At 39.3% G+C, this 13,770-nt stretch overlaps 1 protein-coding gene across 1 annotated transcript; it reads right to left on the bottom strand.

The window, feature by feature from the left end:
* Window positions 1-8,288: 8,288 nt before the first annotated feature.
* phlda2 (pleckstrin homology-like domain, family A, member 2) lies at window positions 8,289-10,030 on the bottom strand. Its single transcript, XM_037767927.1, has 2 exons — window positions 9,427-10,030; window positions 8,289-8,652 (listed from the first exon to the last, which is right to left on the bottom strand). Exon 1 carries the CDS (start codon window positions 9,895-9,897, stop codon window positions 9,478-9,480), a length of 420 nt encoding a protein of 139 aa, XP_037623855.1. The 5' UTR covers window positions 9,898-10,030; the 3' UTR covers window positions 8,289-8,652; window positions 9,427-9,477.
* Between the last annotated feature and the right edge of the window lie 3,740 nt (window positions 10,031-13,770).

Here is a 13,770-nt window from a genome sequence, read left to right as displayed (position 1 = left end):
GTCGCGTTGGACATATTTTTAGCCATGTTGCTGCGTTTCGAGATCTCAGTATTTACTTTGGTGGGTGCAATATTATCATAACTGGTGAACCTGGTGGCCAGAGCAATGGAAATAAAATCCAAGTCATAACAAATCAAAGTTTTCCTTTAATAAGAAGAAAAGGAATAAGAGAAATACAAATGAAACTCTGCATTGTTGTGTATTTCTCTGTTTCCTTTGTTTCGAGCTCCCTGCCCTTCATCCATCCAGCCATCCGTTCACCCCACACAGGCGTCCAGCTCCTGGGTGGCTGCAGAGAGATCACATCACCTCAGCGAAGGTATGCAGACTCGGAAACACAAGCCCACACCCCGATCAGCAGCGATTAAGCACCCTCCGCTGTGTCTTTGAACAATACACTCCTGTTGTGTCCTGCTATGATTGATGGAGACATTTGTTGTAGAGTCAATACCACACTGCTGAAGTGATCAGGGAGCTGGAGCCAAGCAGTGAAACAATACATAGGATCAGGAGGAATGCGTTGTCTGAGAACCTGTACTCCTATAAAGGGACTTTCCAGCTTCCTCGCCCTGCTCCTTGTGGTCCTATTACTCTGAGAAAGACATTCTCAGACTGCCTTAATGTCCCTGTTGTACACTTAACATCCAGTAAAATATAACCTTTTCCAAATGTTTCCAGCAAAACTCTCTAAACAAAGATACATGATAGACAGCTCTTTTTTGTTAGCATCTTTTCGCACAAATTATAGAACTAAAAATACCATGTAATTATGTAATAATGACAAAATAATCTGGCAAGAGGCAAATTGAAAACGTAGATTGACAATAAAGTAATTGATTGTTTGTGGTTTCTTCCAAAGTAAATAGTGATTTAGTGTACCTCTAACCCTTAGTGTTTTGTACACAAAAATGCCAAAACAGCCAAATACCACACAGGAAACTTCACATATGAATGAACTTTATGACTCAACATTAGTTTATAAATATGTCTTCAACAAATGACGGACAAAATGTCAATGGGGTTTATCTTTCTTCATAATGTGTGTTCCATTTATTTGCTCATGTCAAAGCATTTCCTAAAAGCAAAGATGTGTGAAAGAAAGATCATTTCACAGGCTGTTTGTGCAGGGTGCAGTATCCCTGTTGCATTACCAGTTGATTAGATCATGCCCAGTGCGTTGTTGGCTTTGGTGTGTCGCCGGGGAATTCCTGCATCCATTTTTTTTCCCTCTTAGCAAACTCTTCTTCTGTTACTTGTAATTTTCTCTGCTCTGGAATTTTCCCTAACTCCCTTTATGTGCTCATTTATCTTTCTCTTTCACTCATTTTCCTCTTGTGTAATATCTGCGGTGAACTCATTTCCTCTCTCCCTGATAGCGGCTCTGGACCCGGGGTCATCATTACAGGTTATTGCATCCATCCATTTCACCTTCGGTTTCATGTCAGGCGGAGTTGGTCGTGTTGCTGCCTTATTTGCTGCACCAACAATCTGATGTAACTTACTGTAAATCATGTGAGTGACGATCGATCAGCTGCTGGGGAGCCATTAAGTGGCACCTTGGAAGAAATGACATGACTGTAACAGTGTAACCAGCACTTTTCCTGTCTTTTCTCTCTTTTTTTTTGTCATTTGTTTTGTTAAGACCTAACACACTGCTTTTGCTGCTGCCAGAAATGTAAAGCACATCACTCCAGCATGTGTAAAACATATAAAAGCTTCAAAGTACATCTGATGGTATCACAGGTGTACTATGAACATATCGAATCTGGAGGAAATTTGGAAATAATGTCATTAATCAAAAATCTCATCCAGTGATATGGGTTAAACTTTTCTCCAGATGTTGTACTGGTTGAGATTAAACTTTTAAACACACACGCACACACACACACACACACACACACACACACACACACACACGCACACACATACACCATCTGCAGAGATGACCAAAACAGAAAAAAAGGATTATTCATGTTGTGAATAATGTCTTTCATTAGACTTCCAGTCTGGGAAATATAATGTTATTATAATCTGTTCTTGGTCATCTCTTCACACACCCACTCAGGCAGGTGCTGGTAACTAAACCTCCCCTCAGGAGCCCCGTTACACTAGACTGTGATCAGACTCCTGTAGCCCAGTTGCTCTGCTCCACTGCTCCCAGTCCCATCATCCACTGTGATCCACATCTTTCTGTTACTGACAAGATAAAGGATTGGTATCCGGTGGATTCCAGACACACAGATAGTTTTGGTTTTATCTATCCAGGTTTTGAAAATATTGAGACTCCTCCATTTATAGTAGATCATTGATTTTCTGCCCTAACCCGATTAGGCCCGTCCCGAGCCACCAGGTTCTGGCCGGGGTCGGGCTGTTATTTCTCAAATTTCCCTCGGGCTTGAATCGGGTTGGATTGCACCAATCTCACGTGTTTTTTTTATTTGTTTGTTTTTCAAACGCAGACCTTACAGTATGTGATATGACCGTTTTTGGGTTGTTTTGAACATTTGGTAGGAGAAGGCGCATGTCGGAGATCATGTCACAAAAAATACTTTAGTTGACTTTAGATTCTAATATTTTTTTATATATATTTATTTTTATTTATTTTTATTTATTTGTATTTATTTTTATTTATTTTTATTTTTTTATAGGGTCTGATTTGGCCCAATCATAGCACTAATCCATAGTACATCCATCCCAATATAATGGATGTGAATGGTATTTAATCTGTTTTGCTCACAGCATTGAACATTGAGCATGGCTTTTTAATGGATAAATCAAAACTTGAGTCGATAACAAATTATAGTACATCTGTGACTAGATGCTACTAGGGGTAGGTGAGAAATGTATTTATTTATTTGTTTGTTTATTAAGCAGGGACAATACACAATAAATATATTGTACTAGATATAGCTAAAAGCTCATTTTCATTTGTAGTCCCTGGGCGGAGGCCACAAGTGCCGCGCACGCTACAGAGATAAAATATCAGTTGTATCAAAACCTTACACTTTCTAAAAAGTGAATACAATAAAACAACAATCTCACAACTAAGAAACAAAACAAAAGTTAGTAACCAGCCCGAAACAAAAACAGCAGAACAACAATATGATGACATTTACATTAAAACTACTTCTCTCACTATATAACTCAGAGCGTTTGGGCGGGTCCAAGTCAATTCACAAGTAGGAAATTGCAAGTTAAGCTTCACGTCTCTTAAGTCTCTGAATGCTGCCCATTAAAATGACGCTGCATTGGAACATTTTCATTTCATCGATTGACAAGGTCATAACCTGTATGTTTTCACTTTCAAGTCCAACCCAAAGCTGTCCTGTCCTGTCCTTACTTAAGTCCCAGTCCGAGTCTAAAGTTTGAAGCCTACTCTAACTGATACTGATCTTTGCCTCCTTCCTCCGGCCATAGAGTGCACGTGGAGCTCTCTGGTTGTCGGCCGTCCGCCCCCTCGCTGCCTTGTAGACATTCCTGACAGCGTCTCCTCTCTCTGTCTGACGCTTCTCTCCGGACAGCTGGGTCTTAAGCAACATGATCCCCGCTCAGCGGTGCAGCCCCTGCCAACACTTTGTGTGTATATATACAACGTGTGTGTGAGGTTGTGCATATCCAATACACATGCATGTCTTAGATATGAGAGGTGCCAAATTCGTAAGATTCTCGTCGAAAAACAGGCCTTCAAAGAGACAGACTGTGTCTCTGTTGATATGTTGAGTTTTATTTACTGCTGTAGACTTTTTTTCTATATTTCTATATTGGTAGCGGAAGTGATCTGGACGAAGGAAGCTATTAGGTTGCATCATGGGAATGTCTCACAAACCAAAAACGACATGTCACCACTCGGTGTCCCATGATTCCTGACAAGAGGTTTTAAAAGTTGTTCAGTGTATGTGACGCTGTATATTCATTCAGTGTTGTGCCCTGGCTTCTGAGGTTATTTGAGTTACAGATTTGTGACCATCGCAGCCAGAGAGTGGGCGGATACAAGAGCTGAAGATGCGGATCTGGGGAGTTGTTTGCTTGTGACTCAGCACACAGAAATGGATGTCCCATTAAAAACAAACAACGTTGCCGTTGCTATAGACAATTAGGAGAATGACGCCTTTGTGGGTAAGATGAGGGGGGAAATCCGTCCAATTTATCCGTAAAACCAGATCTGGGAATCAGATGACCTTTATTTGGATGGAGGAATGATAAATGGGAAACAGCAGAGAACCATGGAGAGCTGGATTTTGGTCAAGCACTCATTTTTTGACTCTGAAGAACCCCATGACTTCGTATTGTCCATGGCCTGAGGCTGTCTGTCTGTCTCTGTATTTGCCGAGGTATGCGCTCAGGTATGCACTCACCTGAACAATGCGTCACAAGGTGAAATACCTGAAGAGGTTCTTTCCGGTAAAACGAGCCAGTGAATAGCACTTCTCTGAGGTAATCCCATTCCTATGGTTTAGAAAAAACGCTAAAGACCAGGTACACCCTGCCAGCTTTTTTTAGACAGCTGCAATGTTTTAAGCTCATCAGAGAAACTAACAGTAAGTTACACAATTAATGGATCCTGTTTGACACAGATCTTGGAGTCTGTTAGTAAGCAGACTTTTTCCCGAGACCTTGCCTAATATCCTGATAGGCTCTGCTGTTTGGGTTTTAGGAGGTTTTTATTTACACGAAGCACTAGTGTTGTGTCCTGCTGGCGTCAGATTGGACTCTGGTGGGAAGAGCGAGCGAGGAAATGACACATCAGGTTGAAGTGAAACAAAGTTCCTACGTGATAGAGGCTTACGGGAAGCAGAGTGATATTGCCATTAAGTGTGAGGAGGTGTACGTATACGCATACCTGAGCAAACTTGTTACGCTGTGAAGTGAAGTTAACGTGTCATCAAGCTGTGCTACCAAACCTGAGGTGCTACAGGCTGTTTGAAATGCCCAGACATGCTCTTTATGAGCTGTAAGACCACAGATTTTATGTGAAAGTAGATTCATAATTACAGTCTGAATCACTACTTTTCTATATTTAGAGTCCAAACCTTATTCTTTTACTATAAAGGGAATGAATCACGTTTAATGAAATTTTCCATGCTCAAGTGTCCACTTCTGAGCTTTTCAGAATTTACAACTTCATCATAAAGCTAGGGTCGGTACTGTAGAGAAACTAGCAATACATTTTGATACATTTTGAGGTAAATATTGGAGTAATTTGGCAGTAATTCTAGAGAAATTTCAAACAGGTTACTTGCTAATTATCACCTAATTACCATGAAATTTACAGACCTGTAAAATGAAGTGTTACCCTTTTTTTTCAGAGCATTTGATTTATTGATTGCTGTCTGGGTGTAAAGAGAATTTCAACAAATGTTTTTGAAGAACACTACCAACCCTAGCTTTAAAATGTTCTTCATCGTATGGAGTAGGCAGGTGTCATCTTGTGATCTAAGTGTGTAACCTTCAGCCATGCGATAACAAGACTGTGAGAAGGAAAGTGAAGAAGGCCAATGAGATGTGATTGAAAGCTCTGAATAGCAAAGCATCTTTGAGCTTAGAACATTTTTGTCACACATATTGTTCCCAAAGTAAATGCTGTTTTGAAGCCTCCTCCACATAACCAAAATATAAATCTGGCAGCAGAAATACTACCATTCATTATATTACATTTTTATTTCATATTTTTATGTCTAAAAACAAACAATCATATGCCAAACCCACAAAGTCTTATTTGTGTGTAACTGTTGAATGTAAACAACAACCATACTGAGGACATGACCACAGTGTCCTCATTTATAGGTCACACAACAAGATAAAAAAATATGTCTTTCCAACTTTTTATGTTTACTCTGACTTTTCCCAAACGCACTATTTTCTCCACAAAACTAAAAAACATCTCCATCATCTCTCAAATGTTCCTTCCTATCCTGGCAACACTCAAACAACACTGTGCTCTGATAGACTGAGTCATTTTTTCATGTTGAGGCAAACTCCTCCATGAAGGGAACAATATAACAGATTTATATCTGCATATCAATACAGATTAAAGTCCTGACATATCGTAGAGTTATTGCTGCTTGTGTGGGAGTGAGACAAGTTTCTTCTGGCCACCGACCTTCACCTCACAACACCCTGCTCAGCTGTTACTCCATACGCACTGCCTCAGCTCGTCAGCGCTACACCTCGTGTTTACGATAAACGCCTCCGAATCTGTCATTTTTTTCCTGCTCGGTTTAACAACTGAAGATTAATTGTGTATACAGGCCACAGCCCTGCACACACTCGTTTCACGTCCTCTCTACTTATTGCATGTTTTCCCAAAGGATGTAACAATGGGTTCACTGTTGCGCAGCTATGCCCTGTCCACATAATGACGGCCTATGGAGCGATGACGCCAAAGCTATAAGTATGGCCTGAGTGTGTGCCAGTGCTGCGTCAGAGGATGTTTATACAGCCTGAGATCAGAGAGGAAGACACAGTGTGTGAGTCTTTCTGGTTGGTATATGTGTCCAGATGAGCCAGGAAGTAAAGAACACAACCAGACGAACAGTGGATTCTGACTTCTTTTATCAGCCTTTGAAAACACGTCAAATGCTTAAACAAGAAGCCCTTTTCTGAATCAAACTGTTTAGAAAAGAATAGCATGCTGGTGACAAAGAAACCCGTGTGGCCCTTGGCTCAGGGGCCAAAGGTGTTTATGTGTGTGTGAGATTAAAGTGGTGCCAATTTGTGAAGCGGTATATTTAGAAAGGAGGCTCGTCCGCTCCGGTAATACTCCTCAGATCAGTCTAACCCTTTGATGCGCTCATTGTAGTGTGATCCTACTTCAAAGCCGCACCCGGGGACGGGATGGGACGAGGACGAGTGTGACTCCACTATACACTTCATTACCGCAGGCCAGAGATTCGGCTTTCTGTGACCTTTGACCTATGGCCATTTGTGCTCGTAACACACTTCCACTCCACAAGGTCCACGACCGGAGGTATTTATTTGTGGGAAGGCTCGGGGCAGAGAGGACAAGACTTTTTTTAACGTCCACACAGTGTTCAAAATAAACATTGTTTCCACTGTTTTAGCTCCGACACTGTGGATCAAACTCCACCTCAGTACCAGATTAGCTGACTCTCTTATTCCCATTCACAGAAATTCTTGTATTTCATGGTATTGTATTGTATATGTGCACCAGTTTTAACTCTTGTTTTGAAAGGTGCTATAGAAATAAAGTTGAATATTTGCACATTGCTTTACTACCTCATTTAATTCTATTTGAAAGAAAAATTGTAACTTGCACACTTTTCTGATATATAGTATGTCATTGCACACTTTGCTATTGTATTGTATAAAGTATATTGTTGTTATTGTTATATGTTTATATTTCATATTTTCTAAGCTAGTTGTAGTAGTCTGGTATATTCATAGTGTATTCTAATATATTCTTTATATTGTGTATACTATATTCTACAACTATAGGTCAGAAATTCCATTACATACTGATTAAATGTGCCTAACCAACATCTGGCCAATATACAGCCGATAATATAACTATACAGCTAATTAAGAATGACTAATTGTTTCACATCAACTTCATAACCTGTATTTTATGATCTCCCTTCTCTAGGCCTTGAGAGGTTTTCTGAATATGACTAAAGCCGTGCTCACTGGGTTTATAACAGTAATTAAATAGGTGTGTACCTGGTGTCACGTTATACCCTTTGAAATAGCCTTCATGTCATGATAACAGGCCATTAAAGTGGACTATACTGTGTGTTTTCTCCGCCTTGTAAAGAACAGAGGCGCCTGAATATAAACTAAAACTGATGTCAGCTTTTGTGAAACTCATAGTCCGAAATACACCAACATAGGCTAACACATTAAATTATCAATTTTTAAATGTAACTTTTGAGCATGTTCACCCCAACAGTGGCGACCTATAGTCCCACCACACCTCGGAAGCAGTTAAAGGTGTGTTCAAAGGCGCCACGAGTCTTTTAAGTGTACCGTGCTGCTGACTGTATATGCTTATCAGCTATGACTCAAGCCTGAAACCATCCCAGTGACAATAAAGAGTCACATTCCACCTGACAGCAGAGAGGAAAGGGACTTTCCTCTCCACCACTCCCTTTCTTACTCTTGCATGTCTGGCATTTACTAAGAAATGCTGCTGTTGAAAAGTTGTCCCGGAGTGTCTAATATACTGTTACTGACTCTATGATGCTGTAATGAGATACTTAACAAACACATTGACACCAAGTAGAGCTAGTTGAGACATGAAAAAACAAAAAGTATAGAACAGGAGGGCAAAGTTATGTCAAAAAATGCAGGAATATTTATTCAAATAAATACACACTCAACACACATATTAAAATAGTAAATAATTTAAACAAGAACAAGCTGTTTGCCAGTAATCCTGGAAACAAATAAATTAACATCATGGTTTTAGGAGTCATATTCCTCCCAGGAGAGCAAACTTGAAATACTTTTGACAATTCAAGAGTTCGGTCCTGTGTGTGTGGAGCTTCTGTAAATCTCTCCGTCTGTCAGGTTGGATCAGATGTCCCCCCCTCTCTCCGAGAGCTCAGTCCCCGTGCAATCCTTCATCTCTTCTGGACCGGATGACCTCGTCTTCCTTTTGGTCCGCGTAATATTTCTGTATGGTCCGTTTTGACACTAGAAAGAGATAAAAAAAGACATGTCATTAGTTTCAAGATTCTCCCACTGCGTTCAGCTTCATTCTTATTCATACATCATGTCAGCTATAGGGGAGAGTGGGGTAAGATGAGACAATTTTTACTTATGCTGTCCTTGAGTTTAGGAAAAATGAGACAGAAGTAGAATGAAAACATGAACCATAATTTCAGGATCTCTCCTATCAAATGAAATTATCAGCATGCATCTATAACAAAGCTGTCTGGAAAAAAAGGACCTTCCAAAAAAAAAGTAGTATGTACTTGAATTGTGATTACTAATTGGCCTTTTATAATGCTCATTATAACAGTCTTTTACTCATGGATTTTATCTTGGGTCTCTGTTTTGTGGATGTGTGAGATTTTGTTGTCTGCTCTGTTGACCTGTTTTTATTCTGCCTATGTCTGTAAAGCACTTTTGGTCAGCTCATGTTGTTTTATATTCAAATTATTTATTGGCATAAAAAGTACAACTGTAAAAAAAAAAATATATTTTTAACATGTTTGAAACAGTGTTATCCTAGACCTGTATTTCCTAACCCCCCCTGTTCCTCTTTGTAGTGATGGAGCCAGTGGTACACAGGGAAAGTTTGGTAACATACACATAGAATTACATTCCCAGGAAATGGAAAACAAAAATGAAATAAATACATAAATAGATAGATAAAATAAATAACAGTGAATAGATAGCTCATGTTGTTTTAAAAGCTTTATAAAAAATAAATTTGACTTGATATTTCATGGTGTTTTCTCTCACCATATTAGGAGTGGTTAACAGCCTGGAGTCCCCGTGATGCACCGCGGCTCCTCAAGGAGCCCTCGCCATGCGCCTCTCCTGTTGTCCTGGCGACGCGCTCTCGTTGTCCTGCCTTGTCTTAAAGTCCTCTATCGCCTTTCTGTTCTGGTAATCGATCAGCGCCATGGTGATCACCGCGTTCCAGCAGTTCTCCTCTCCGGAGCAGCGGAAATCGATCTCCTTATTGTCCGTGGTCACGATGGTGAAGTAGACGAACTTGCCGGTCCGCTCCACGCAGTCCACTTTCTTGATGGACTGCAGTTTGAGCTCCTTGCTTCTGGTGCGCTTCTTCTGCGTGTCCGCGTAGATGTTGAGGCTGTCCGTGGTCAGGACGCACGTCTTCCTCTTCCAGAACTGGAGCAGGTTGTCGCTCCTCTTCTCCAGCTCTCCTTCCTTGAGGATCTGGCTGATCTCCGCTGCGGACATTTTCATTGTATAAGTCAGGTTAGTGAGGTGAACAACCAGCTGTTTGCAACCCGAGGTAGGAGCTTCCCTACAGAGGCTGTGGTGGTGGTAATCCAGAGTGGCGTCGTTGTGAATGAACCAAGGTACAGCAGAGGAGTTTTATAGCCTCCTCTGCTCGCAGCCCTTCCCACTTGACGTCAGATGACTTGGGAATGCATCAACAGTTGCCAGTGGAGTAATTCAAGGCTGTGTGTGTGGGCGGTGGGAGGAGAGATGAGAGCAGAGGAAGTCCTAACGTGGACCTCATTACACCACCGACATGTTAATTACTAATCCACATCCTACTGCAGGGGATTAGTCCAAATATTTGCCCACTCTGCAGCCAGTGATTCAGTTTAGTATGGTTAACTACCAGATGTGCACTGAGGGAGCTGAGAACATGCACTGTAAAAAAAAAAAACAGTATTTATATAGGACTTAAGCCTGCTTTATAATTAAAAAAAACATGAAAATCTCACTTTATTATAATATGGGACTTTTAAGGGAATGAACTACCAGGCTGTCATGGGAAAAAAAAGCCTGGATCACAAACTTTAACAGGGAATTCAAAAGTCCGAAAAGACTTTTGATATTAAAGGTTTATGTGGGCCAGAGTGGGTTTTACGTGGGTTTTATTTGTTAAAAAAAACAACATTTTTTTTTAATAGTTTTTTTCAAGACATTTTACATTTTTTGTCTGTATTTCAAAATGACAGAAATTCTTTTTTAAATTACATGTTTCATTTGTGATTTATATGTAAATGGTCTTAGATTTACGTGTATGACTATTCTAACAATAAATATATATTAAAAGTAAAATATTTCTTGTAAAATTACAGTAATAAAGGGAAATTATATAAAGGTAATTGCTGGATTTTTTTTCATTTTTTTTTACCTCATTACACCACTCACATGTTAATTACTAATCCACATCCTACTGCAGGGGATTAGTCCAAATATTTGCCCACTCTGCAGCCAGTGATTCAGTTTGGTATGGTTAACTACCAGATGTGCACTGAGGGAGCTGAGAACATGCACTGTAAAAAAAAAAACATTTTTAGATTGAGTGTTTCGATACTTTCACAGTATTTATATAGGACTTAAGCCTGCTTTATAATTAAAAAAAAAATGAAAATCTCACTTTATTATAATATGAGACTTTTAAGGGAATGAACTACCAGGCTGTCATGGGAAAAAAAAGCCTGGATCACAAACTTTAACAGGGAATTCAAAAGTCCGAAAAGACTTTTGATATTAAAGGTTTATGTGGGCCAGAGTGGGTTTTACGTGGGTTTTATTTGTAAAAAAAACAACATTTTTTTTAATAGTTTTTTTCAAGACATTTTACATTTTTTGTCTGTATTTCAAAATGACAGAAATTCTTTTTTAAATTACATGTTTCATTTGTGATTTATATGTAAATGGTCTTAAATTTACAGTATGTTTTTGTATTTAAGCTGTATTTAAGATTTGTTTTGCAAAATTTCTGAGTTAATGTAAAAATTGGACTTTTGCAACGTAAAATTACATGTTTCATTTGTGATTTATATGTAAATGGTCTTAGATTTACGTGTATGACTATTCTAACAATAAATATATGTTAAAAGTAAAATATTTCTTGTAAAATTACAGTAATAAAGGGAAATTATATAAAGGTAATTGCTGGATTTTTTTTCATTTTTTTTCACCTCATTACACCACTGACATGTTAATTACTAATCCACATCCTACTGCAGGGGATTAGTCCAAATATTTGCCCACTCTGCAGCGACTGATTCAGTTTAATACGGTTAATTACCAGATGTGCCCTGTGAGTGAGCTGAGGACATGCATAAAACCCACTCTGGCCCCCCATAAAACCTTTAATACCAACAGTCATTTCAGAGGGACTTTTGAATTCCCTGTTAAAGTTTATGATCCAGCCTTTTAAGTTTTACTTCTACCTACTCCTTTTCGGACACTATTACTCTTGTTTTGTTTGTTATTATTTTGTATCTGTTTTTATTTATTTTATGTTCGAAATAAAGTCTTTCATTCATTCATTCAAGAATACAGCAGCTTACTGTAATCAAAGCATACAGTCATTTGCTGTAATAATTCAAAATGTACAGTAAAATACTGGCAGCAGTTTCGCCAGTAAGTTACTGTACAATTTACAGTATCTGTACTGTATCAAAAGAAAACAGCAGCTTACTGTAATCAAAGCATACAGTAATTTGCTCTAATAATTCCAAATAATACAGTAATTTATTGGTGAGCTGAGAACAAACCAACTCTGGACCCTCATAAACCTTTTAATATCAACAGTCATTTCAGAGGGACTTTTGAATTCTCTGTTAAAGTTTATGATCCAGGCTTTTTCCATGACAGCCTGGAAATACATTCCCTTTATACGCCCTCCACTGTGCCATGTAAAGTGCTGTCTGTGCCACCCAGCTCTCTAGTGATTCTTTAAAGAGGCAATACTTCAGACTAAACTTGTTTCACCTCAGTGGTGTTTTATAAACTCTGCTATTCCTGTCTGTGGATGTCAAGCCGCTGAAATATATCCAAACAGCCCACGAGCACTTTCATTTTCCATTCAGTGAGCAGAGGATTCATCATACTGTGTGCCAGCAGCACAAAGGTAGCATAGTTATGCAGCTCCTTACAGAGGAGTTACAGAGCCCAAAACAGAAAGCAAACAGGGTTGTCATGGACTGTTTAACATCTCCCTGTTGCCTTAAAAAATGTGAGTTAACTGAACTTATTGTTTAGACACAAAGACCTTAAACCTGTGGCTATACTTTTTCTAGAGCTAAATGTACACAAGCTCAATATGAGGCTGCTCCCAGCAATCGTGTTAAATGATCAGAGTACGTGGACTGAATTGGATACCAAACTTCATTCTGAATCGCCTTGTTTTAATTATTATTATTATTATGATGAAAACGAGGCTTCTTATGAACATGTCAATCCATCATGTCTTTGGATAGTTTGAACTCTCAAACATTGGATGCCAATATGCTGATTGTGTTTTATTAAAAACTTAATTTAAAATGAGTTGAGTGAACTCTTATTCAACTGATCATTTAAAGTAAAAAAAAAGACTTCAAGTCAGGTGAACTCAAGTTCTTAAGTGGTCTGAAAATAAAACCAGAAATGAAAAAAGAATTAACTTGGAATTAATACAACATATATATTTTCATTAATGACAAAAGTTGAGTTGATTCCACTATTGTGTATTTAAAAGTGCTAAATACGGGATTGATAGGCATTTCTATTGCCTCTCAGCGGCTGTCAACATGGCGACGGTGAGCCGCGGATGGGTGCTACGCTTCTGTGTCGCCGGCGTCGGTCGGGACGGCGTTATCGTCTGTAAGCGCCGTATGAGAGCAGTGCAGAGCAGTGGCTGTAAGATAGCCAGTGGGGCACGCTCACATGCACTATAATCACATGCAGCCGGTCCAGCTATGTCAACAAAGAATGGAGAAGCTCGGATTATAACACACAGAGCTTCAGTGACTTCATTCTCTGCTCAGGTAGACATTACTCCTCTATATCCTTACATAGACAATAGTTGTTTGATGCTATATTAATGCTCTGGATATCGAGTTAAGCACCTTTTAAAGAAGGAAATAAGGAAGGAAAAGGGTCAGCTATGATTATTTCCTGATTTTACAGTCAGGTGGGTTTGATACAACCTGAGGTGTCATTATGCCCTTTGATATCGCTGCATAGATCACATCTGCCACGAGCCCCTTCACCAACAACTGACCAAAGTGTCACTCTGTCAGTCACCTGACTGGCTCACTCCTGGTTCATGTTCATGTCAGAATGACAGTAGCAGACTTTAGATGTGTATCACTGAGCCTCTGTCTG

This window comes from Sebastes umbrosus, chromosome 4, assembly GCF_015220745.1.
Source record: "Sebastes umbrosus isolate fSebUmb1 chromosome 4, fSebUmb1.pri, whole genome shotgun sequence".
Taxonomy (NCBI): domain Eukaryota; kingdom Metazoa; phylum Chordata; class Actinopteri; order Perciformes; family Sebastidae; genus Sebastes; species Sebastes umbrosus.
This window is presented reverse-complemented; position numbering and strand designations above follow the sequence as displayed.

Excerpts from the sequence above, each read along its gene's own strand:
- phlda2 (XM_037767927.1), bottom strand. The coding sequence starts at position 9,897 with ATGAAAATGTCCGCAGCGGAGATCAGCCAGATCCTCAAGGAAGGAGAG.